The 27,367-nt window shown below is 38.0% G+C and overlaps 1 protein-coding gene across 1 annotated transcript in view; it reads right to left on the reverse strand.

Moving 5' to 3' along the window:
* Positions 1-27,367, reverse strand: part of LOC126095672 (histone-lysine N-methyltransferase ash1) — a 328,263-nt gene that overhangs the window by 19,803 nt on the left and 281,093 nt on the right. Inside the window, exons 13-20 of the mRNA XM_049910428.1 lie at positions 26,707-26,893; positions 23,518-23,678; positions 19,917-20,219; positions 19,556-19,799; positions 19,140-19,475; positions 14,527-14,787; positions 14,284-14,431; positions 11,328-11,667 (exon numbers count right to left, since the gene is read on the reverse strand). Coding sequence (XP_049766385.1) covers positions 11,328-11,667; positions 14,284-14,431; positions 14,527-14,787; positions 19,140-19,475; positions 19,556-19,799; positions 19,917-20,219; positions 23,518-23,678; positions 26,707-26,893 — 1,980 coding nt within the window. The remainder of the gene's footprint in view (positions 1-11,327; positions 11,668-14,283; positions 14,432-14,526; positions 14,788-19,139; positions 19,476-19,555; positions 19,800-19,916; positions 20,220-23,517; positions 23,679-26,706; positions 26,894-27,367) is intronic.

The following is a 27,367-nucleotide window of genomic DNA, read 5'->3' on the forward strand; positions in this document are numbered from 1 at the left end:
CCTACCTAACCTAAGGACATCACAAACATCCATGCCCGAGGCAGGATTCGAACCTGCGACCGTAGCGGTCACGCGGTTCCAGACTGTAACGCCTAGAACCGCACGGCCACCACGGTCGGCTGGTTTTGAGGTTGCAGCTGGATGACAATGACCTTTTGCCACCACGATTCAACTGACAACCATTCAGCCATCTTAAGGTGATTTTAGCATGGAGATTACTGGTGCATGTCGCTGACTTTATACTGAAAATTTGTACGGTGGCACATGCGCTTAAGGTTTTATTGTACGACATCCCTCTGTCAAGTTTAGCACCTTTTGTTGAATACTGTTCTGTCTACAGCAGACAGCCGCACACACAACAGTGATATTGCATGTATGCCCTCTACTGAACTATGGCCCACACAGTTAAAACTCAGTTGTCAAAATAATAAAATTCACTGTCACTGAATTTGTCATTAGACGTAAAATTTAGTCTTTCTGAAGATATCACAGAAATCACAAGGTCCCAAGACTTATCAAGTAGAAAGGCACCATCACATGTAATAATGTCTTCTGCAAAACATATTTCCACAGATTCCTTAATAACTGAATCCCAGTAGGATCTTGTCGTGGCCAAGTTTTTCATAGCAGAATAGCCCGTAGAATGTCCTGTGGAGTATCAACACTACTGGGCTGGAGAAGGTGAGTCTGATGATCATGTTCCACCCACCTTTCATGAACAGTGCATGTTGTCTGACCAATGTAGGCTTTGCTACATTGACATAGTAATCTGTGGAATTCAGCCTTCCCCAAACCCAGATCATCTTTTGCTGAGATGAGAAGAGCACAGATTTTTATAGGTGGCCTGGGTTTAATATGACATTTCTTAAGGATTCTGCCTAATTTAGATGAAACGTTACCCGCATCTTGGAGGGCCATCCCTTGAGGTTTATAGTCATGTTTACTCCTCAATAAACCTGGCTTAATTCCATAGGAAGAATGTCTATTGCCTTTAAACGCAGACTGCAGGTGTTATAACTCCTTCGCAAGGCTGTCTCTATCAGATACAACACATGCCTTATATGCCTGTATACAAAGGATGCCCACAGTATGTGAAGGGTGGTGACAGCCAGAAAGCTGAAAATATAGATCCACATGTGGGCTTACAGTAAAACAGAAAGCCCTAGTGATCTATCCACTTTCCAATGGATTGAGATATCAAGAAAAGAAAGACAGCCACCTTACTCCAAATTCATCGTAATCTGAATATTTTCATGGATAGCATTTAGATGTAAAACTCATGATGGCTCTTCCTCATTATGGGGCCACACTACAACAGTATCATCTAAATATCACCAGTTTGGTTTAAGCTCTGCAGACTCGAGTGCCTTCTCCTCAAAGTCTTCCATAAATGAGTTTGCTACCAGAGAGAATACAGGACTTCCCACAGCATGGCTCAAGTCTTTATGACAACGAATCATACTTATTAATAAATTTTGATGTTGCTTCATTCTTCACAAGTGTCCCTCTAATGGAGGGGTGGTAAAGATTTTGGCTTACAGGCCACGCCCAGGCCCCACTGCCAAAGCGCTCAGCCTTGCGTCACACTTCCCCCACCCCCATGCAGCACTTTCTGAGTGCAAGGACGGAGAAGAGGGGAAATCAGGGAACGCATTGAATTTAAATGGCAGTACAGTTGCACTGCATACAACCTGGTTTCACATTTCTCAACAACACAGATCACAAACAAATAAAGTTTTCAGTATTAATTAATTATATTTGGCATGCTGAAGGCATAATATAACTTTTGTCTGGTACAAACTGTCGGCACACGGACAGACGCACGTGATTTCAGAGAGTTTCGCATGCCACATAATTGTGACTTATTTAGTTTCATAATTGAAAAAAAGTCTTTCACACAAATATTTCATGTCAAAATATTGTAGCACTTCTGCCATCTCACTAGAGAGACTTGGAAAATCTATCTGAGAAAAGCACTGCAGACATCCTGGACAGTTTTAAAGATTTGTTTTTAAAACTGGAATTACCTTGTAGGTCAATCAGTCTGCATATACACAGGGGCGTTTTCAACTGAAATGGCAAATTGTCTCGAAACTGATGTGACTTTTGACAGTGTCCTCAAAACCTGTATAAAACTATTGTTGTAATTCTTGCAAGGCCACAATGAATTCTTCAAACCTCTCACTTTCTTTAACTTGAGCTTAGGGAACTGGCTTTCTTTGCCAGAATGTGTCCCTTCTACAACACGATTTTGTTTTTAAAGTCATGCCCTTCAAATAAAAAAAGAAGTTATCTTGCAATGTCTTACTTGGACAGTTTCCAGCTTTTTCCTTCATAAAGTCAACAATAGCGAGTTTTAAATCAAAAACTCCAGGCATACCCTTGCCTTAACCAACACACTTTGCAGTAATATATGGAGTCTCCATACCCTTTGTTTATTACCACTGGAAACTGTTGCAATTGCAAAGTTTCAATTCCTTCTGTGTAGTACTATAATGTCATTTCGTGGCAAATAAGCAGTACCCATCACTTATGTGAACTGTAATTCTCATCCCTCTCTTCAGTCATTCCCATTTATTTTAAAGGATTGTGACATCAGTCAAGGGGACAACCATAGAGACTATACAAGTGTATGTGCTACAGGTGGGTTGCAGTTCTGAGGAGAAGCAAGAGTTTGAAGAGGAAATGCAGAAACAGATGGGAAGAAAGAATGGGATAGTAATGGGGGATTTAAATGCACACGTTGGAAGAGAAAGACAAGGCTGCGAAAGTGTGCTTGGACCAGAGGGTTGGGGCTGCTGAAACGAGGAAGGTTCTATTGGCGTTCTGCCAAAGGAATGGCTTGCTGGTTGGGAACTCTTGGTTCTGGAAAAGAGACTTATAGAGAAAGTCGATAGTTGACTACTTCCTGTACGACATTAAGGTAATACCATCAGAGGCCTTGGATAGCAACCACCATTTGCTGGTAATTAACCTGAGAGGGACTAAGGATAATAAAGAGACAGAAAATCAGAAAAGACGTATAAGAGTATGGAAGTTGAAGGAGGAAGAAAGTAGGCTACAGTGCCTACAAGTAGTAAAGGAAAGCACCCCAAAGGATGAACCATAAATGGTAAAAGAGGAATGGGGTAGATTCAAGGGAACATTAGTAAGTGTGGTGGAAGCAATATGTGGGAGGTCAAGCAACAGAAAAGAGATGGAAGGAAACACCCTGGTGGCACAAACGATATAGTACAGAAGAAGAATAGAGCCTTCAGGGCATGGTTCCAGAAGAGAAGAGTAGAGACAAGAGAAGAATATCAAGCAAGAAAGAAAGACAAAAAAAGAGTGGTGGCGGAGGATAGTGAAAGTTCAAAAAAGGTGTTATATGGGATGATTAAAAGTAAGAGGAAGAACAGTACGATATATTATGCCAGAATGGTGAACAAAAGTGACCAAGATGTAGAGAATAAGAAGGAACTCAAGAACATGCGGAAGGAGTATTTTGAAGAACTCCTGAACCCGAATGGAGACTGGGATGAGGAGGAACAAGCTGAGGAGAAAAAGAGGAGGAACAACAAATGGAAAAAGACCTTACCACACATTGGGCAAGATGAAGGCAGGGAAGTCACCAGGTCTGGATGAGCTAAGTGTAGAAATGGTGAGAGCAGCAGGAGAGGTGAGGATACAATGTCTACATCGAGTAATGAAGATTGTGTGGAGACAGAAGATGATCCCAGAAGACTGGAAGAAGAGAATAATTGTCCTGATCTTTAAGAAGGGAAATAGAAAATAGTGCAAGAACTCTCGAGGGATAAAATTGATGTGTCATTGTGCACAGATTTTTGAAAAAATCTTGGAAGCACAAATTCGGGCAAAATTAGAAGGAGGGATGAGAGAAGAGCAACATGGCTTCAGAACAGGAAGGTCCACAATGGATCTAATTTTTGCTGTAAGACAACTGCAGGAACAGCATTATAAATACGGAATAGATCTACTAATGACCTCCCTGGACACTGAAAAAGCGTATGATAGTGTACGTAGAAACAAAGTGTGGAAAGCCCTGGAGAACAAAGGAGTAGCAAAACAGATTATTTGGAGGATAACAGAAATGTACCATGGAAGTGTGAGCTTTGTGAAAGTGGGAGGAGAGAAATCAGCTTGGATTGAACAAAAGAATGGCTTGTGGCAGGGAAGTGCACTTTCACCATTACTCTTCATTGTAGCGATGGATGATACAATGAGTACAGTAGCACAAGTAATTGGTGAAGGAAAGATGAAAGCTATGGTTCTGGAGGATCTGATGATTTGGAAGAATAAGGAGGAGGAAGTAGAAAAACAACTGGACATATGGGAACAAACAGTACAAGAATATGAGATGAAATGGAGTATAAGTAAGAGTGAGATGATTATCACAAGAACGAAGGAGAGAGGAACAACTGGAATAACAACTGGTACAGAACAATTGAGGAGAATGGAGAGTTTCAAGTACCTAGGAACCCTGATACAGGAAGATGGAAAAAACGACAGACAAATAAACGAAGGGGGAGAAAAGCAGAAGCATTTCAGAAGAGTGTCAAAAGCCTGATATGGAGAAAGGATGTACACCAAATCAGTGAAAAGGTTATATACTGGTCAAACTGTGTCCCAATCCCGACATATGCATCCAAAACCTGGGTTATAAAAGGAAGAGAGAAAAGCAAAGTACAAGCTAGTGAGATGAAATTCTTGAGGAACAGTATTGGAGTGACAAAGGGTTAAGGGGAGGTTAAGAAATGAGAAGATCTGAGAGTTAATGAAGGTGGAACCATTACAAGAGGAGACAGAGAAATCAAGGCTGAGATGGTATGGGCACGTTAAGCGAATGGAGGAGAAGAGGATACCCAGGAGGATACAAGAGATAAAATTGGAAGGAAAGAGACCAAGAGGAAGACCAAGAGACAAATGGCTGATAGGAGTGGAGGAATGCACCCAGACTGGACCAAGGTGAAGACAGAGAGATGGTGGGAAGACAGAAGACAATGGAGAGGCTTATGTTTCAAACAGACCTGGACAGAGGCTAGAAACTGTCGATGATGATGTGACAACAGATCACTGGATAGCTTCTTTTTGTGGAAAAAGCCACTGGACCTGCGAACGCCCTTAATACCACAAATAAATAGTGCTGAAACCACAATTCTGCCGAATTCAGAGAGTTGTGCCAACTGCAAAATACTGCACTACAAATGCTAAATGAAACGTTGCATTGTTCCAGTTACTTACAAGAAGGACTGAGCAAACCTGACTGACAAGCTGGGTCCTTGCCCACAAGTGACCTATGCACACTGTACTTGTGAAATTTGGCACACCGTGGCCAGCTCTACTTTACTGGGTACTTTGTGACTCATTGGCAGCTTGAGTTCTGTCCCATCATGTCCTTTCCTCAGCTTACCTTTTATTCAACAAACTGAACAAACTGATGCTGTTGCTAAGGTGTGGGTGTCCTTTCGAAGCTGCTGTACCAGACACACATTTTGCCTGATAGAGACCGCCTTCAAAGGAGCTAGAACACAAACAATCTCTGTTTAAAGGCAATGGATATTTCAGATCACATTAGTACAGCTTTAACTCTCCGACTGCTACAGACATTCTCACTGCTTTCTGTGGTACGTGAGGCTTTGTCATCAACTTATCCCGCTACCTGCACTGGTACACAACACTCCGGCCACTACCTATGTACTTGTTAAACCATATGGTCCGCCGACTCACCGGTGTTGAATGTTCCTGGAGCGCTGGGTGTCATGACTTTATCGACTGCACTGGGTTTCACCACCCGCGATACAAAATAAATACGATTACTCTGACAACTGAAGTGTCTAACTTTAAGGCTCCTCTAGAAAGGAATTACTCCATATACAAACACACGTGTGTCAATATTGTTTCATGACTATGAATTACATATCTCCTGCAGTTTTAGTACGATTTTAGAAGCCTATGATGAAAGCGAGGTGTCGCTTTGGACTCATCTTAGTAAATTAGCGTTCTTTCATCATTACTCTTCCATAACACCAGTTGTCCTCCATATATTCATAACTGTAATCACTCAAGGAAAGGGTGAACCTATCTGTGATATAGTTCTGATATATCGGCAGTCACTAGGAACCACAGTAATAAGTTTTCACTCGACATTTGTTGATTCTGATTCTTGATATGTTTTCAGTAATTTTGTGTACAATTTGTTTCACACTGTAAAGCAAACAGAATGTTTCATCACAGGACGGAAAACCAAGTAACCTAACAAGATGTGTTACAATACAATTACTCTCTCCCATGTGCACAGCGCAGCTGTATTACACGACTTATCACTGACGTGCCTGAGTGAATGTGTCGGCCACTATGAAACGCGTATCATCTGATTTTAAGAAAACTATTTGGTGAAAAATTTTGATTCTTTACATCTTACAACCTTTCTGACCATTACTTGTCATAGATACTGTGTTGCAACAAAATACATGAGGCATTGCATGAAATTTTAAGAATTCTGTAGAGGTAAAAAAACACTGCATAAACATTGCATATGGTTAATTTTAGATCATTCATTGCTGCGTATAAAATGTAGCTAACATACTGAACTATAATGAAAAGGATAGATTGCTACTCACCATGAAGGTGACATACTCATTTGCAGACAGGCATAACAAAAAGCCTGCTACACATTGAGATTTTGGCCAGTGCATTGTGCATTCTTAAAAACACACACACACACACACACACACACACACACACACACACACAGAGCCATGAAATAACTGTCATGTTGAATGAAAGCAGCAATCTGGACAGGCTGGGGAAGGGGGGAGGTAAAGGGTGAGGGATAGAATGAATCCCAGTATGATCTTCTTGTGGCCAAGATCTTCATGGCAGAATAATCCATAGACTGTTCTGTGGAGATACAATCTTCAGCTATGGCTGGCTGACTCAGCTGGAAAACAGAATAATCCATAGAATATTCTGTGGAGATACAACATTCAGCTATGGGCAACTTACTGAACTGGAAAAGGAGAGTCCGGTGTTCATGGTCCATGCACCTTTCATCAGCTGTGCATGTTGTGTGTCCAATGTCAGCTTTGCCATACTGATACGGTAATCTGCAGATTCCAATCTGCACAGCACAATTCACAGCACCTTTTGCTTTACTGCAGTGGAAGAGCCATTGAACACAATTGATAGCTTCTTGAAGTGTGCAAGGTGAGCATCAACAAAAGTAAAACAAGGGTAATGGAATGTAGTTAAGTGAAATCAGGGAATTAGATTAGGTAATGAGATACTAAACATAGCTGATGAATTTTGCTATAAGGGTGGCAAAATAACTGATGATGCATAAAATAGAGATGGGTGGGGGCATTAGCAGAAGGTGGCACACAAAGGGGATAAGGGAACGTGAATTAGGAGGAGGTGATAAGACAGAGAGGGCAGAAAATGTTATGTGGACAGTGGGCGTCAGTGGGTTGCCATAAGTTGAAGCCAGGACAATTTCGGGAGTGGAGAATGTGTTATGAGGATAACTCCCATCTGTGCAGTGCAGAAAAGCTGGTGGTGGAGGGGAGGATCCAGACACTCAAAGTTGTGAAGCAGCCATTGAAAGTAAAGTATATTATATTCAGCTGCATGTTGTGTCACAGGGTGGTTCATTTTGCTCTTGACCACAGTTTGGTGATGGCCATTCATCTCGGTGGACAGCTGTTTGGTAGTTACACAAACATAAAAAGCTGTGCGATGATTGCAGCAGAGCTGGTATATGACATGGCTGCTTTCACATGTGGCCCAGCTTCTGATGAGGGCTGATATGGGTTTGCAGAAGGTTCGAGTTAAAGTGTCAACATGGCATAGCATTGACGAGACCACACACATAGTTCAAGAAAGGTGTGTGGAACATGAGTGCTACAATTGCCTTTTGCAACCCAGTAAGCCAGGCATTGCCGAATATTGTATGTTAGTAGAACATTCTATATATTATTCTGCCGTGAAAATCATTGCCACAGTGAGACCTTTCTGGATTATATTATTAAGCAACCTGTGAAAATACATCTGCTGGAAGACCTTACTAATTGCAACAGCAGTTTTCTGCTTGGTAAGGCTTGGGACCTGGTGATTTCTTGACATCTTCAGAAAGACAAAATTTTACACCTAATGACACATCCGAGCACAATTAACTTTATTATTTTGACAACTGAATTTTAATTCTCGAGGCCTACAGTTTCAAAAAACACGCTACACATAGGTACTTTCTAACATCATTACACAAACCACCATCACTCCAATATTGAGCGACACATTATCACCACTGTGCACATGCCTACATGCAGTAGATGGAGTAAAATTTGACAGAGTGCACTAACTCAACAGAGGGCAGTAGTGTAGTGGAAACCTTTGCACATGTGCCATCGTGCCAAATTTTTGGTATAAAGTCAGCAAAGTGCACCAGCAATCTCCTCTGTAAACTCATCAGGAGATGACTGAATGGTTGTCAGCTGAAATATTGCAGCAGGATGTAAATGTCGTCCATCTCCTAGTACAAAACCTTATGGAATAATCATGCATATGCTTAGAGGATACGCCCAGAAAGAGTTTCTATTCACAAAACATGCAACACATAGGTACTTTCTAACAACTTTGTACAAACCGCCATCACTCAAGTACTGAGTGACGCTCTTGACATAGCGTGTTTACACAGGTGTTGTGCAGGAAAGTACCAAACGTGAAGTGTGGATGGTTCTGAAGGTTTTGCTAATATGAAAAACCTTTATGTAAAACTAGTAAGCAATTTATGAATGTGAGAAGCAGCAAATGCATTCACAACTTCAGAGGAGATATTTTGAAAACACCCTTACCGTATAACATTAACGAAACAGCAGTTGATATGCACTTAAAAGAAACTTTACGCAACATCCTTCTTCAGATCCATCTGGTACAAAATACACAGCCAAGACAATGTAACTCTGTGTGTGTGTGTGTGTGTGTGTGTGTGTGTGTGTGTGTGTGTGTGTGTGTGTGTGTGTGTGTTTTCTAGAAAGTCCTTAAGAAAGACACTGTCTCAACGCTCCAGAACATTTTCATTCTTGTTATGCATCTCAACTGTGCAGTGAGTTGTTGCCTAAACTCCTTCCATCACATGTATTCCATCCAGGGCCTTCAATTACCATTTTTTATAAGCTAAAACGACATGTACTTAACGCTCCTATGGTTGCATTCACAGTTGCACTGACAACAGTTGACAGAGGTCGCCCAACAGTTCAGTCAAAGTGCATCCAATGTCTTCTGTCAGTTGCTGGCAGAATCAAGAAGCGTAGCAATCTATTCAAACCTATATCTGACTCGAAAAGAACATGGCAAGTAGTGTGCACCCTTTTCTCAGTGACTGACATAGCCAGACTTACTCGAGATGGTTCATGGTGACATTGAAAATCAAGATTACAGATATTCTGCATGACTTCAAATGACCATCATTCAGCATATGCATGAAAGATAAATAAAAATTTTAGAATAAGCTACTCCGAATACCTAATGCACTGAAATGTGGAAACACATATACCACATCTGCAAACAACTTCATGTAACAGAATCACCACCCTGCTGGCATAAAAATGCCATTAAGCAGTAATAATAATTTATACACAGCCAACAATCATGAACTAAAACAAAAAAAAAGTCACCATGGAAACTTTAAGCATCAAAATTGACATACGCCACTTTTCTCACTTGAACATATTCGTTTTTGAGGTTATAATCTGGTCCTAAAATTTCCAAGACAAATTTTGCTTATTTTGCAGGCCACATACACCCTTAAGTATAGGCATGAGGCTGAAATGGATGGCCTATCACAGAGCAAACATAACGTAATATACGGTAAAGTTCAAGAAATTATTATTAAATTTTTAAGTTATCAACACTTGTGGTCCCAATAAAAAAGTTGTTTCAGACCATAGATTCCAGGATATATCCCTGTCATTATCTCTTTCAGACTCGGGATGCCAAAAACTCCTTTCTTGTACTAAACTCAAAAACTTCTCACAATCCATGTTTTGCATATGGGAATGTTTGCCGATCTGATTGAAGAAAAATAGTGATTGTAATTCCGCTGACCATTGTCCAAAGTCTGTATATTCCAGTGTAGGGATCAGTTGCCCTGTGACCTTGAATGTACTGGCATACTGCTTTGAAAAGATCGGCTATCTTGAGCTGTCAGTCATCATCAGAATACACCGATGTCAGTGTCGCTGAGACTGCAGCCTAGCAAATATGAGGAGAGTAAATTCTCTATTACTAATCACCTCTAAATTGTCTTAACATATTTACTACACATAAAACTTGCAAGGAGTCATACTTCCATGAAGCGAGACAAAAATTCCTAGGACAAACTGGTGGGTTGACTTCTGAATTCCTACCTTTACCAACCTGACAAAAAAATGGTTCAAATGGCTCTGAGCACTATGGGACTCAACAACTGAGGTCATAAGTCCCCTAGAACTTAGAACTACTTAAGCCTAACTAACCTAAGGACATCACACACATCCATGCCCGAGGCAGGATTCGAACCTGCGACCATAGCAGTTGTGCGGTTCATAACTGAAGCGCCTAGAACCGCTCGGCCACCGTGGCCAGCCCAACCTGACACTTAAATCCACCATTCAGACACTTAAACCTGATTATGTTAAAAAATTACTCTTATTACATTACAAATATAAAGAACTACTACTAAGCCTACACACAAAATTTGCCACATATTGTTTAGAACTGGAAAAGAAAAGCTGTTTCCATCTGTTCAGGTACATAAATGATGCTTGCAACTTCCAGTCACTTGAACGGGTTTTATCTCTCAATACCATTGTACAGCTGATGATTTGTTTGATCCTGAAATTACTTGGGCCACCAATAGTGGCAAAAACAAACTGCGGATATGGTGAACAGTATTGTTGGAGTTTTAGTAAAGTAAATAATTGGAAACATAAATTTTCATATTTTTGCAATTGGCTTCCTGCACCTAGTATTCAGATGTTATACAAACATTATTGGATATTGTGGTAGTCAAAGTTTTTGTTTGAGAATACAATAGCATATCAAACTCAAAGTATTTTGCATCACTGCTTAACAATCAGAAGAAGTCAATACCAAAATGTGAAGTTTGCTGAAGCAATAAAAAATACAACTAAATACTGAAAAGTGTAAACATACTGACTTATGTTATTACTACTTACAAAATAAGTAAATAAGCCTTTCCATGAAATACTTTAATAATAGGAAGATAGTAACACACATTTTGCAAGTAGATTAAAATTTTTGTCGCTATGTTAAATGTCTGACAAACTTACAGTGTACGTCCTCTGTGGTTTTAGACGAGTATCAAATGTTTCAAATGCATAAGTTTTAGTGCAAATTGAATGCCTCGGTTTTGCAATTTTTGTAAAAAGATGGGCACTCTTGTCAACCCGGTATTCACAAATATATACATGCTCCTCAGGTGCACCCACAGGTCTTCCTTTGCAGTATGTATTTAAATCAAGCACCCAGCAGTGTCCCATTATGAGATCCAAGGGCACAACCTCATACAAAGGTACTCTCATAACCTCGTTGGGAAAAAATTTCCGAGAAGGTTCATGATAAGTTTCATGTGGGCGAAGGTAATGGTGCCCAAATGCAAATTTTTCATTCCTGTAAAGTAATAAAAAAATGTCTTTAACTACACACAATGAAATATTATTGTTTTCTACTATATATAAAAAAGAAATACGATAAGGAAGACAAAGCTGTTTAGTTAAATAAATTTGTGTTACATGGTTCAGATACCTGCATATAAACTCACAAACATAAAATTTGGGTCTCTTGGAGGAGAGAGGAAAGTGATATCACATATAATACTTTGGGAGGTGATGTGGTTTTGTATCATTAATTACAAAATCCAGTTAAATGAACAATAAAATTGAAAGCACAAGCACACACTGTTGGTCCCTTGTAATTAAAATGTTGCTGCCTTTAGGGTAAAATGCAAACACTGATTTTCTAGGATATGTCAGCCCACAATTGCTGTATTTGGTTATTGATATCTGAATATCGGTACTGGGACTGAGGTTATGACCAAGCTGGTCTCACAGAAGTTTTATGAGAAGTAAATCGAGAGGACAGTTTCATTCATAGACCCTTGCTTCGTAGCTGAGTCAAGGTAGAAATTTGCATCTGCTATTGATTGTTACAATTTACAGTTCTTGTAGCACTAATATAGGCAAACTGAATGACAAGAATACAGTATTCTCTTGGCTCCATACAGCTGAATCAGCAGACATCATACAACTTCACATCAACACTGTAACAAACCTCGAAAATCAACAGTGCTCTACAACAATGGCAGCTTTCTGGCATTGTTGAAGCACATGTTTCATGTTCCAAGTGTCCTATGAAAACATATTTTTGTCAGTGTTAATTTGTCTCTTGGGCTAGTCTAGAGTGGGTCCAACTCCAGTGATGGTAGTTCATCAGTTGCACATAGCAAATGGTATGATAGTTTCACATAGCGGATTTTGCATCTATATTGACATGAGAATGCGAAAATATTCTTCAAAGTAAATCTGCAAGTGATCTCACTTGCCAAAGCCTCATCTGTAAATGTAAGAAGACCCCTACGTTAATTTATTACACAACATAAAAACATTGACCTCAGCAGCAATAATTTTATCTACGAATATAAGATGACATATTTTTCAATTGGCGAATTTGGAGGAAAAAAAAAGCCGCGTCCTACTATTTAGTAAATAACGCAACAAAAAAATACAAAGTTTGCTGTTTTTAGTAAAATAATTAATAATTGGCAATTTTTGTGACATTGTGAACATTTGTAATTTTGCCGTGTGAAAGCGTTAAAAATCTGAGGATGACAGTTTACTAATGTTCACAACTGATAGTCATTGAGTGTTAAAATTGCATTTCGACATCTAATCACCTCAAATCTGAGGTTTCGAATGATAGTTCACCTCCTGTGCAACAAAATTTGTTGTGGCGATGAAAATAGCACTGAATTGGCAATAAAATAACACAAAAATTGGCAAAGGTACTGAATTTGGCCAAAACATAACACTGAAATTGGGAATTAAATAACATAGTAATTGAGAAAAAGATAACACCAAATTTGGCAAAAAAGAAAGAAAAAGCACTGAATTTGGAAAAAAGGAAGAAAAAGCACTGAATTTGGAAAAAAAGGGAGAAAAAGCACTGAATTTGGCAAAAACATGGCACCGAATTCGATAAAAATACAATGTCGAATTTGGCAAAATTACAGCACCAAATTTGGTAAAAATGCAGTGTCAAAACTGGCAAAATGCAGTGCCAAATCTGGCAAAACACAGTGCCGAATATGGAAAAAACACAGTATGGAATTTGACAAAACCACAGCATTGAATTTGGCAAAACATAGTACAGCATTTGGCATGGGGAAAAAATCTGAAATGGCAAAAAATTTGGAAAAAATGCACCGAATTTTGAGGTGGAAGGAAGGGGGAGAAAGAACAAGGACATTGGGAAGAAAATGACACTTAATGTGGCAAAAACTAACACTGAAATTGGAAAAACCAATATCAAATCTTGTAAAAATAGACTCTGGCAAAAAATAACACCACATTTGGCAAAAAGTAAAACCAAATTTGAAAATAATAACACTCAATATGAAAAAATTGGCACCAAATTGGCCCAAAAAATAAGAAGGTTTTTTCCTGTTACTACCAGTTACACATTAAATTTCTGGTACTGCCAATGCCACACATGACTCTTGTCAAGATAGACATTACAATACAACATTTTCATAGTGTTCCTTAAGTAACGTGCAAAGAATGGAAGAATATAATTATTGCCTAACACTAAAAACTAAATGAAAATATTACCTTGCACATCTTTCCACTTAATGCATAATTGTTGTTCCCAATTATACTTGTCTTTAATAACAGTGACAAACACACACACACACACATAAAATAATGGTGAGCTCCTTCATGATACTGTGTCAATCAATAACAACAAAAATCAAGAATGCTGATAGCAGCAGTAGTACTTGGCACAAAATATAACACTATAATGAGAAACTGTCACAGATGGTGAATAAAAGTGAACTACTTCAGTTTACAAAATAACAAGGCTGTTCTATAAGATTCGAAATGGAAATCAATAATAACTGATTGTAATGTCATATGTAACTGAATTGAACCTTAGGATTACTTTCATGGTTAATTTTACATTAAGTACAAGATGAAAACATTACAGAATAATGAGAAAAAAATGACATACTTTTCATCTTTCCACAATCTTTCTATTCTGAATATATCCAAGTCTGAATACTTCACATCTTTAACAGTTTTGTATGTGTGTTTTGTTGGCGGTGATGTCTTTGGAGCATTTTCCTCTATCATATCCCGGAGCACATAAACGGTGTCACCTAATAACAAAAGTTAATGTTTCACAAGTATATTAAAATACTAATCTGCTCTACAAAATTTGTTTTAATAGCTACTTTATGCCTTATTTGTGTACCTTGGCGAAGCTGTAACGTTCCCCTTAGAAGTGTGATATAGTAGGTGAGCCCTGGTGTAGCATAAGGAGGCTGTGGCGACATCAGAATTTCAAGTTCAACAGGTCTAGGGTTGCACTGTTCACAGAGATAGTGTTCCACACCTTCATCTGCTCTCACACAATCACAATGCTGCCAAACAAGACACCGTTCACACTGGATCATCATGCCTTCATCTTTGTACAAACCACAGATGCATCGTATGACATCCTCCTCCTCCCCACCTGAGAGTACACAAATGCTAATTAATATAGTATGACCAATACTCTATTCCTATGTATGAGTATTAGCCAAGCAAACAAAATCTTCAGATAAACTATGACTATGTATAAACTCTCAGAACATCGCAATTATTCTTATTCTTTCAACACTCTTGTGTTAATTTTGTAACAGACTCTGGCTTTCAGTATTTAGGGAAGAGGCGGGTGGAGAGAGATTGCAGGAGTGGAGGAATCAAATGTGCTGCTTCAAATTGCACAGGAGTTGTCTTTCTAGAAGGTAATCCAGTGCCAAAAAATGCAAAAGTGGTGGTCAGATAACAAGTTAAAAAATCTCAGCAATAAGACTATCAACCTACTGCTCAAAGGCAGCCTCTACTCTGAGGATGGGGCGAGCTCCTGTGCACTGCAGTGCTATATTTAAGTATTTGGGCATAAATTTGGATGTTAAGGTAACTGGGACTGCAGACAGCAGTGCTAGATTGCTTGTGGCCACATTTCAGGACTGGTGTGGATTTCCAGGAACTCCAGTTCCAGAGATTTAGCAAGTTTTCCACAGCAACTGGTACTTACTCCCATACACAAAAGTAATATTAGCATAGGTCACAGATGTAGAATTCCACAACAGGGGCTGAAGAATACAACTTTGTTAACCCTGAGGTATTCAAGTGGTTAAGATCAAGAACTGTAAGTATGCCATCTGCTGGGATGGTAGTGTAGATATCAACAAATGTAGTACAAGGTTTAAGGGTTTCGGGTGGTTTTCCTTTTTTATTTTATATTTAATTCCACCACTCACTGTAAATCCTTAAACTACATAACAAATCAGGAAGCAAATGTTTCATCACAATTGCATGTAACTTTCTGCAGCTATGTGGACATACGACGTGCATTGGATTCTCGGTGGCATGTGTTAAGATTGCAAGCAAGATGATGATGATGATAATAATAATATGCCACATTAATACAGGAAGATATGGGAGAGAGAGAAAAGTTCAGAATAAAAGTAAAAGTTTTAAGGGCTTCCACGAGAAAATAAAGAAAGATAGGCATGATATAGACAAATAAAGAAGAGAAAAACATAGGGAAAAAAAATGAAAAACTACTGGAGAGAGAGAAAGAAAGGAGAAAAAGAAAGAAGATATAAGTTATTCCATGTGGTACTCAGCAGGAAAGAAAAAAAAAAAAATAAAAAATAAAAAAAAAAAAAAAAAAGATAAATTGTAAATAAAGGCATAATGTTAAAAAGATAAGAAATTTTCAATCGCGACACACACTACACGGTCTGCACATGACAATTACAGTATAAAAGCTCTCTGAATGGCATACACTTTCATGAAGCAACTTGAAATCTAACTTATGACACCTACAGATTCACTATATCATCATTTATTACAATTAAAGAGAAAATACAGCTCAGAAAATGCAGTTAACACGTTAAGAAGAGTGAATTTAATGTCCATAACACACAGGTACATCCAAACTGAAATTTTTAAGTTTTTACTGATTTATAAACATCAATTAATGCAATCAAATAAGAACTGATATGCCAAAGAAAAAACACATAAATGTCAGTCGTTACATCACAGCATAAAATTTTTCAAAGACAAACCTTTTCCCATGCAACAATAACAACTTCAAACATTTACATGAGAATTAAAGGAATAACTAAATATTATGGTTCAACAGTGGATTACTAAGTAGACTCACAAATATTGAGTGCATTGAGAAATTTCCAAAATTTTTCACAAATTAATTTTATGGTGGCCACAAGTGAGCCCAAAAGATTTAAAATTAGCCCTCAAAGAAAATTCCACAAAACAGGTCAATAATATTACAGATTTTTTTAAAAGCCTTTATTGGGCAATGTTGCTCTCAAGCAACATCAAAATTGCACCCTGCTTTCTGTGACGTTTTTCAAGTTTCATCCTCAGGTGGGCAACAATGATCACAAGCAATGTTTTAACTCCCTGATACAGTGATATTCTGTTCTCTCTGGTGTGAAGTTTCTGGATGATGTGCCTCTTAGACAGATGACATGCTATGTCATGTGAGCATCGAATACTGAAGTAGCATTGCTCTCAATTTTGTGACACAGTTTTATCTGGTACAGCGGAAACTGTATACAAACAGAAAGAGGGACATTTCTAAACATGTACTGTGAAAATGATGTTGCCTGAAGGCAGAATTGCGCCAATATCAAACTTTATAACACATGTGTAATATTTTCAGTACCGTCATGAATACACATTTACAGGATATTGGAGATGGAAACAAACACATTTTACAGAAGAAATAAAAGAATCAGCATTATTTCACCACCAGAAGATCCTTGCCACTCTCACTGTTGCCTACAATAGTGACAAACATTCAGAATATGAATCAGAGAAGGCTTGCAACAGTAGATTATTGGATATTCCAGAATCTGAAGTAGAGCCTGATGAGGAATCCATAGTTTCCTCAGGCACTAACCACTGAATCATCGTGACTGAGCAAAGTGACAGTGCTTAGCAAACAAGACTCACATTCAGGAGGACAACGGTTCAAATCTGTCTCTGGTCGTCCACATTTAGATTTTCCATGACTTCCCTAAATTGCTCCACATAAATTTCAGGAAAGTTCCATCGAAACGGCATAGCCGATTTCATTCCTCATCCTTGCAACATTCCGAGCTTATGCTTTATCTCAAATGTCTTAATGTTGATAGGACATTTAACTCAAATCTTCCTTCCTTCCGAGTCTGACTTCAAGATACTGGTAAAAAAAAAGAAAAAAAGGGGGGGGGGGGCACACAACAACACGAACACCAAATGCAATAAGAAGAACGGCACTGCATTCAGCAGAATAAAAGAAGACATCCAGTTCCATGTGATGGCTGATGTACCTATTGTGTGTGACAGTCATTTGGCAGGTCCACCATTGCAATATTTAAGACAATGTTTTAGAAATTATCTTGTGGATACTATTGCTAGGGAAACTAATGCATATTCAGTGTAACAAATGATTGTATCTGTCAACACAAATAAAAGTGAGGTGGAGAAGTGGACTGGTATGCTCATTTATATGGGTATTTTAAGTATGCCTTCTTGGACAGATTACTGGTCAGTCAACAAATTGTGACACAATTCCAGGCATTATGAACTTGCAATTACTCAAGAAATTTGGTAGGTAAATATGTTTTGTGAACAATGAGCTAGCAACACACAGTAACAACACACTAATCGGGATCAAAGCACTTCGCAATTCTGCATTAGAAAACTGCCGTCAACAACAACAGCAACAACGACAAGTCTACTGATGAGATGATGGTGACTTATAATTGTACAAAGGCTGGCAATCTGCATAGTATATTCAAAATAACCATCACAAATGGGGTTTCAAAATATTTGTAAGTGAAGATGTATCATTCGTTATGTATGATATTATTCCTTGTACAGACAAAGGAACGCTGTCACACATTAAAGAAACAGAAAAAGTCTTTTGCAATTGATGGGTGCAATGCACAATCAGTCCTACGAAGAAGAAATACGGACTCTTGTGTCAGTAAATTATATACAATATGACAGTCTTGGTCACTGAGGGGAGTATGGACCAAAGAGAAGATTTCAGCTTTCTGTCGGGAGTATGTGGAATGGTTCTGTGCTTTGTTAAAGAGAGGAATTGTTTAAAAACATTCATATAAAATAAAGCACATGCAACCAATTTTCCATCCACAGGAAAAAGACTGTGGTTTTAAATTGTAGCATGCACGCGCCTTTTATGAGCAACGTCACTTACAAGTAACATGCTGTATTTTGAAAAAAATAAATTTTACAGAACCCCAAATGCATGTAAAATTCTTTACATGACCATATACATTTAATCTAAGTAATCTTAACGTATTTTCTTCATAATATTTCTGTATGTGACCAATAATGGGCTAAAACAGAGATATACTCCAAAACTGAACTGACAGTTCAAACTTCTTAAGAACAATAGGCTTGTTATGTAAGGGAGATTTATGAGATCAAACAATGGAAAATCCAGAACAGAATGGAATGTGCCTATCGTGACTCAGCATCTCCACTAATGGAGATTTGTAAGAAATGTATATTGGTCACTCCAATTGACCTCCATCGTATGGTAATTGGCTTCACCATTAAAAACAACATAACTACTGCGAATATTCCTTCCGTAGAATGCAAAATAAAAAAGCACATTTTACTGTGGTACTTTATGTTTAGAGGGAGTTACTGCTTTGGACTATCCTTTAAAAAATAAAACTGAATACACTCTTGTTAACACTAACATTTACAAAAATTCTTAACATCAACATTTTTTATCTCTTGACATCAAAGCTGCTTTGAGAGTTTACAAACCTGGATCATGTTCTGGTATAAATGATGATGGTGGACTTTCCCCCAATATTTCTTCAAGCTGTGCCATGAAATCCATTTTGGCCACATTGTATACTTTACGTAACCTTGTTGCTGTGATTCCCAACTCCGATGTACGGCCAAAGAATCTAACATTATTTGTAAAAAGTCGACTCATGTCCTGATCAAATGATTCTACAGTTTTATAATAGCCTGTTACAATATTCTGACCTAATGTTGTCAGATCAATTGGATCAGTAACACGCTGGTAATACTGAGGGAGTTTCTTTTTTGAAGGCAATGTCAGGAAAGGTGCTGCTAACATCTCTCCATGTTCATCTGCAACAAAAGCAAAGCATGTTGAATTGGAATGTAATCTCATTAAAAGTTTGCACATCAGAGTTAAGCTGTAAGTTTACCTTTTGCAGATGTAACAACATTGTACAAATCCCTGAAAACATAGGCCAATCTTGCAGTCCTTGTGAGTTCAGGATTATCTTCCGCTTGTGCTAATCGTCGTGTTCTGATGTTTCTAGGAGTGGATAATGCATTCAGTTGGGTAAGAAACACATCTGACTGCTTGACCTGAGGTCGTGCATAGTTTCCTGCAAGTGGCTCTTCACGACGGGTTGCCTGCTTGAGACGTTCTCGTAGCCTCTTTACCTAAAGTGACATGATAGATATAGATATTATAAAGGCCTAAAATAGCTCCTGTAGCCTACATTAACACATTCCTACTTCTTGACTAATATTATAGGCAACAAGATTCATAATAAATACCTTTTCAAGATTTCTTAACAGAAAGCAGTGATGCATCTGTGCAAAACATCTCTGTTGGTGCGACATTGGCTTTACTGGAGTCATATTACAGTGTTTTTGACTTGATGAGCCTTCCCCAAGCCTCTTCTTATACTTCAGCTTATTTGTACTGCTGCAGATGCTGGTACTGCTTTTCCGGGAATTTTTCCGTGGACGTCCTACCATTCGCCTTTCTCTCTCTTCGACTCGTGTCACTGATCCATTTACTCTCTGTGACTTGCCTCCTATTACTCCACGACACTGAGAACTTCCACATTTGCAAGTCTGTAAAAAAAGTGAAGTTTTCACATGCATTCTGGAAAGCTACACTCTACAACTAGAGTTATAAATTATATTTGGGTACATCACGATCTGTGATCCACAAATAAAATATGCAGTTTCCAGCTCTCTACAAACAATAAATGGGAATTAAGGACCTTGACAACCAAATTGGAGTAGTTTTAAGGAGAAAACTATGGCTCAAAAGATAAGTGCACTTTAAATGTCGCAAATATCCATTGTCTGTAGTGATAATGAAACTGCACATGAAAATATTCATAATATGGAACCAATATATTCCATGAGGGATGATCATTACTTACACATTGAAAAATTACTAACATATTAATAAAATATTTTGTTACGTTTCAATAACTGTGAAATGTTACACATACAGGTTGTATACGCGTACAAGAAAAAAAATTCCCGGATCTCCCAGTTGAAAATTAACTTTTTCCCACATGAAAATACACTCCTTCCAAGACGAAAATACACTTTTTTCATGATAAGCGACAGTGTAGTTTCCCTCAGAGCAGTAAAAACATCAATTCTTAGAATCATACAGGTTTTATATACACCAGCGGAGAACTTCCCCACACTTAAGAAAATGAAACTCAGCAAGGAGGGGGTGGGGTGAGAGAACGTGTTTTAAAAAGATCTTTGATGTGCAGCACAACGTACGCTGCATATTTTCATGTTATGAAAGTATAAATTCGAATTCCACCAAACACAGCATGTTAATTTCCGAAGCATTGAAATATTGATTGCAATGCACTTTTGTACGCCAATCATAGCTCATGTCACGTGATCTCACCGGCCAATGACAGCAGATAATCAGAGAATAGGACATGTGATGTAGTCAGCCAATAGCAACATCACTGTTAAATAACGTGAACACACAAGTAGGAAAAGTTAATGGTTTAAATTTGTGTCCATAGTGTAGCTACTACAAAAGCTAAGCTTTCACGTATAATACTGGTCTTTTTAGCATGTGTTACACTTTAAGGTACATCACACGAATGTGCCAATAAAATTTTTAACAATGACATTTATGTCTGGTCATCAGGGCTTGAAATTATTCCAAGTGGTTGGTACTCAAAGTGCTAAGTTTTAAATGAGAGTCAAACACTCTGGGATTTAAGAAATTCATTGCACATTCTAATGCATAACATAAATAACTCATATTCCATAAAAGGAAATTTTCTTTGATGATAACGTTTTTCAAAGAAACGTTTGCAATATTTTCCTGAGAATTCTTCAACATGGGTTCGTTTCAGCAGGTGCCAGAGAGTGCCAGAAAACAGGCAGGGATACTCCAAGATAATAGGAATTCTGTAAACTGTACTAAAATGCATAATCTGGCTTAAAGAACACATTCATATGTCCAGATTTACAATGAAGTAGGCCGCAACCTGATATTAAGCTTTTCAGTGCAGTTTTTGGGATGCAAATTTTCTTGTAATACCAGTACTATATTATCTCATGTTTGGTTCTTTATTATGGCATAATGCCATATGTGCCGGAATATGAAAATATGCACTTGAAAATACAGTGAACAATTAAAACTAGCCAACAGTGTGGACTGAAACATTTCGTTTCTTATAAATTGACTGCATCTGTGGAAAAATTAAGAAAAGCCACATTTATTTAGCAAGCCGACAAAAACGACTTCATTGTTGTGCAAGGCGATTAATGTCCGACTGCCTAAAACATGGAAAGAAAATAAAATCAGAAAACTTCCATAATTATGTGAATCAATTTTAATGCTCTTGATAGCATCCAGCCACAGAAACCCATTTTGTTTTATTTGGTGTGTGAACTGTAAATGAAGAGAAAGCAACAAAATCACTTAATATAAACACGGGTCACTATCTCCCTCCTCACTACAACCCAGACTGCTCAACGCATACGTGAATCTGGCAACTTAGGCACACCAGAAAAATTTTTCTGGGTAGCATGACTACTTCCTGATACTGCTGCAGCAACACTTTAAGTAGACAGAAGCAGAAGGTACTGCTCATACGGAACTCAACTGCGCATGCGCAGGAGCCTGCTGGAAACTGCTCAAAATGAACTTAATGAAACAGTTATTACGTCACGCTCATTGGAAGTAGTTTGCTGTTATGAAGTATTCTATTATCTTCGTCCTAAAGCCTTTGACACATTTTGCTTTAGGCAGGCGCTTGTGTGTGCACTGTGTCTTGTTGTAAATGGCGCATTTCCTTTTGCAGGTTTTACTTTGGTTTTAGTCTGTAGTTTTCGTTTTATTGCTGCAATATTATTCTGTAGTAGTGTGATACAGTAAAATTCTTTTTTAGACTATCAGTTCTTACCAGTCAAAATTACAAAAATTTAACTCAAGACTAAAACAATGAACAATTCCCGAAATTCTGAAAAATTCCCGGGTTTTTCCCAGACTTCCCTGTTGTCCCGGAGTGTATACACCGTGACATACCACAAATACTAAATGCAATATTGACACACTCAGTTGAGCACTAAGAGAACTTAGACAATGATGCAGCTGGTTCATTTAGGTGAGAGAAACGACATCAGTTTCAGTAATGTGTGTGACATGAAATTACAGTAAACTGCGAAGCAAATTTTCCATCACAGACAAGTACTTTGCAATTTTTATTTGCCGTAGTTGGTCACTGTCAATCACCTACACTTACATGCTACACAGCAAGGGAAAAAATGACCCTCTTGCAGGGGATGGCGTGATTCAGCTGTACAAGAGCAACAGCTATTACAAAACAGTTGGTTGTAACGAATATTACTTTTACATTGAGTGAGGAGTCAATACATATGCTAACTTCTATTATTGGGCTCCAGAAACAAAAGAATATAAAATGATTTACTGTAAGTCACCAAACCAGAAGCAAATGATGGGTTTCAATTTCCTTATATTCAATGAGTGTTGTAGAGAAAAAAAAGCAACAAAGCAGCACTATTTGTGATACATACACTACCTTTGCCTTGTGGTTCTCTTTCAAAAGATGTACAAATTATGTTTCAAGGTTACTGTAAAAACTACAAATACATGAAATAAGTAATGTCACTTGAATATGGATTACTCACAAAAGTGACATTAGCAAAGGAACAGGCAACATTTCAAAATAGATTTATTTGAAGAATATGCATTAAACAATTTAACTTATGGATCAACATTAGATTGAAACTGGGTGTAACTGTTCTTAATTCTGGACTGAAGTATGTTCCATAGATTATATACAATGATACTAAATTTTTAGATAATGGCCTACACATTAAAATGTTGGCCAATTTTATATTGAAAATCTTTTACCTGTCCTTCTGCAGGGTTGAACAGAGAAAAGTTGTAATCATACGAAAGTTCTTCAAGTGGCTCAATGTCCCGTAAAGCAAATAAAGCCATACGGAATAAGCCATTGACACTCCATTTTTGCATTTCACAGTTTGGTTCACAAGAATGATTCACAAAACGCCCTGGAAACAAACATCCACATTATTACCATATTATGCAACACAAAATATTTCCTTCTACAGATATATTTCTACACAAAAAAAAAGAAAAAATGCACCTTGAAGAAATTATCCGAATTGGATGGAAATTGGTAGATGTGATGTACATCTACAAACAAATGGTTACATTTTCAGAAAAATACGATGATTTTCTCAAGAGAAAGAGCTTCACATACTGAGCAAGTCAGTAATGTGTTGGTCCACCTCTGGTCATTATGCAAGCAGTTATTTGGCTTGCCAATCTTCGCACCTTATGGCAGGGGCATTTCTTGACAAGTATTTGGCCTAGAGTCTCGTTTAATGGAGTAGAATTGTCTTCAGTGATGAGTTGTCCTTCAAGCAGAGCCCCAATGACGAGCGAAGATATATCTGGAGACACCCTGGATAGCAGTGAAATAACAAGCTGACTGTTGCCTGTCATACTGCCCGACAAACAGGCGTGATGGTCTGGGGTGCCATTTCTTTAAAGAGCAGGACCTTTTGGCCATTATCTACAGCACAGCAGTACGTCGATGATTTTCCCTCTTTTGCTGCCCTTCACAGCAAGTCATCCTAGGCTTAGATTTCAGCAAGATAATGCCTGTCCACACATGGCAACAGTTCCTACTGCTTGTCTTAGTGCTTCTCAAATTCTGCCTTGGCCAACTTAGGTCACCACATCTCTCCCCAACTGAGAATGTTTGGAGCATTGTGGACAGTGCCCTCTAACCAGTTCAGGATTTTGATGATGCAGCATGGACAGAATTTAGCACAATACCTCTCAGGAGGACACCCAACAACTCTGTCAATCAATGCCAGTTTGAAGAACTGCTTGCATAAGGAGGAGAGGAGGATCAACACATTACTGACTTGCTCAATTTGTGAATTTCTTCCTCTTAATGAATCATTCAATTTTTCTGAAATTGTAATGATCTGTTAATATGCATGTGTAAGTCACATCTACTGATTTCCATCCCATTCGGATTATTCCTTTGGGTTGCATCGTTTTTTTTTGTCTTAAGAGTGTACTTCTAAACACATCTACAAAGGCATTCTGTGCATTAACAAACAGCTAACAAACAGTATGCTACTCACAAAATTTTTTGGCTAAATGTAATCAGTTATCTGAGATTGACATTACTGAGTAAAATGTGCTCATTCACTACTTCTTCCCCACCTTCCTTTTTTAACAAATATAGGAAAACGTTAGATCACTGCAGGAGCCTGCAGCTAGCTGATAAGACTGTTTGCACAGAATTTCTAATACATTCTGTGGTACCGGACGCTCTACAAATTATCAGAGAAATGTTGCTGAAGTTCTTCACACAAGAAATATTTTTTTTACCTAAACACATTTCTTTTATAGCCTAAATGTTAGCCAATTGAACTCAGTTTGTGAATGGCTACACAGAAAATTGTCATTAATTCTGCACTTTCAAAATATTAACTATGAAAATTAATATCTTATTCACTCCTGACTTAGTGTCAAAGGCTGTGCTGACCTTTTGTCTTCCTTTGCAACACATACAGCTGAAACTATTTCAGTGACTTCTTGATTGTCTTCAAAAGAAGTCCTTGACCATTGTTTCTTTTAAAATATTTGTTATTTAATTGTAAATAAGTGTGTCATTTGGTGAATTAACTGTGTCATTTGACCAAAAAGAAATACCATTCAGTTTGATGAGATTGTGGCTGCAGTGAAGAAAATTAGTAAAAAATGATACATCTTCAAAAAGAACTTGTTACTTATAGAGTAAACATTGTTTTCTTTGTTTTATGCCTCTTTTTTTCCTGGATTCACATTATTACAAGCTACACAAGTTAAACTGTCTCTTGGGACTGTAATAAAGTCTTATTAAGATCAAACACTTTTTGCTCTATTCTAAATCACCTCCAGCAGCCATTGTAATAATATGACTTTTCATACAATTTTGTTTGCCAGGATCATGAACAGTTCTCATTTTTTCACTTACTACTATAAACAGTATTAAATTATCATCATTACTCATGCCCCCCCCCCCCCCCCCCCTCCAAGCACACACATCATTCTTCATGTTGTTCTAGTAGATTTTAGCATACAACACTTTCACTAACACTAAATCTGTATGTTTTATTAGTTTAAATAGTTTAAATAATGATTATGTGGTCATTCATTATTTCTTTCTTTTCAGTTGTTGCCTTTTGGATCTAGAAATTCTCTTATAGGGTCAGAAGACGTTTGTTGTTACTGAATCTGGCTATGTTCATGTCTGCTTCTATTACGGTAGGAAAAGAACAATCCTTCTAGACAACACAATAATAGTATCATATAAATAAGGCAAAATACCCACCCTAAATTACCCACCACTGCACCACAGTAAAGCAACGATCAATGCACACACAAGTTATGGATACCCCTCACTCCCACACACACACATCCACACTAAAAAACATAAACACACAGGATATAGCACATGCACCTGCTATACCAAAACAAGAAAAAAAGATAAACAGACCCACAATATCAAAGCAAAGTACAGGAAATAAACATGAATAAATTTAGTATTAGTGGAAGTGCTGTGTGCTAAAATGAACCACACATGTGTAGAAGAACATGTAGAATGATTCCAGAATGAGATTTTCACTCTGCAGCAGAGTGTGCGCTGATATCTGCCAGGAAGTTTCATGTAGAATGATGTGAGAAACAAAAAAACTGGAATAATAATGATAAATTAACACTGTTTACAATAGCAACTGAAATTATGAAAACTGTTCATGATCCTAGCAATCAAAATTGTACGAAAAGCCATATTGTTACACTGACCACTGAAGATGCTTTAGAATAAAGCTAAACAAGTTCCGTCTACAAAAGACTTTTATTACAGTCATGAGAGATGACAGGATCAATATAACTTCTAACTGTAATCAGTTCAAAACAAAAATGTTCTTCCATAACAAAAATTAAATGTAAACTAACGTAAATCAGCAGCACCAGAAACTGAGTAAATGAACTACACAAATTTAGTAAACTTACCATCTCCTCCCATTCGATGCCCATCAATCACGAGGCCACCATCCAAATTGAGGCAATAGTGATGAGTGTCATTTATGTAACGTGATGCCATTCTGTCTTTGAATTCTTTCTCACTGACAACTTCACCGACATACTCCAAAATAAATTCTCCTGCCCTGATAGGATATTTGGTTCTAACACCCCATCCCTGGAAGATATTGATAATTTTAACACCACATATACATAAAATTTAAAAGAGAGAGACAGTATAATGAGTAAAGTAAATGGACTAATGTAGATAATGTTAGAAGAGCACAGAAAATAACATATGACAGTAAACAGAACAGTAGAGGCATTTAACAGAAAACTATACCAGAATAAATATAAGTAAAGCCCATTAAAGCATGAAAATGAATTGGGAGAGATACCAGGGGGAAGAGGGAGGGAATGAAGGAGAGTGAAGGAAGGATAAGTGAGTGAGGAGTTAGGGAAGAGGTTGAGGAGTTAGGTGGGAGGGTGAGGAGTTAGGTGGGAGGGTGAGGAGTTAGGTGGGAGGGTGAGGAGTTAGGTGGGAGGGTGAGGAGTTAGGTGGGACGGTGAGGAGTTAGGTGGGAGGGTGAGGAGTTAGGTGGGAGGGTGAGGAGTTAGGTGGGAGGGTGAGGAGTTAGGGGAGAGGTTGAGG

The sequence above is a fragment of the Schistocerca cancellata genome, chromosome 8 (assembly GCF_023864275.1).
Source record: "Schistocerca cancellata isolate TAMUIC-IGC-003103 chromosome 8, iqSchCanc2.1, whole genome shotgun sequence".
Lineage (NCBI taxonomy): Eukaryota > Metazoa > Arthropoda > Insecta > Orthoptera > Acrididae > Schistocerca > Schistocerca cancellata.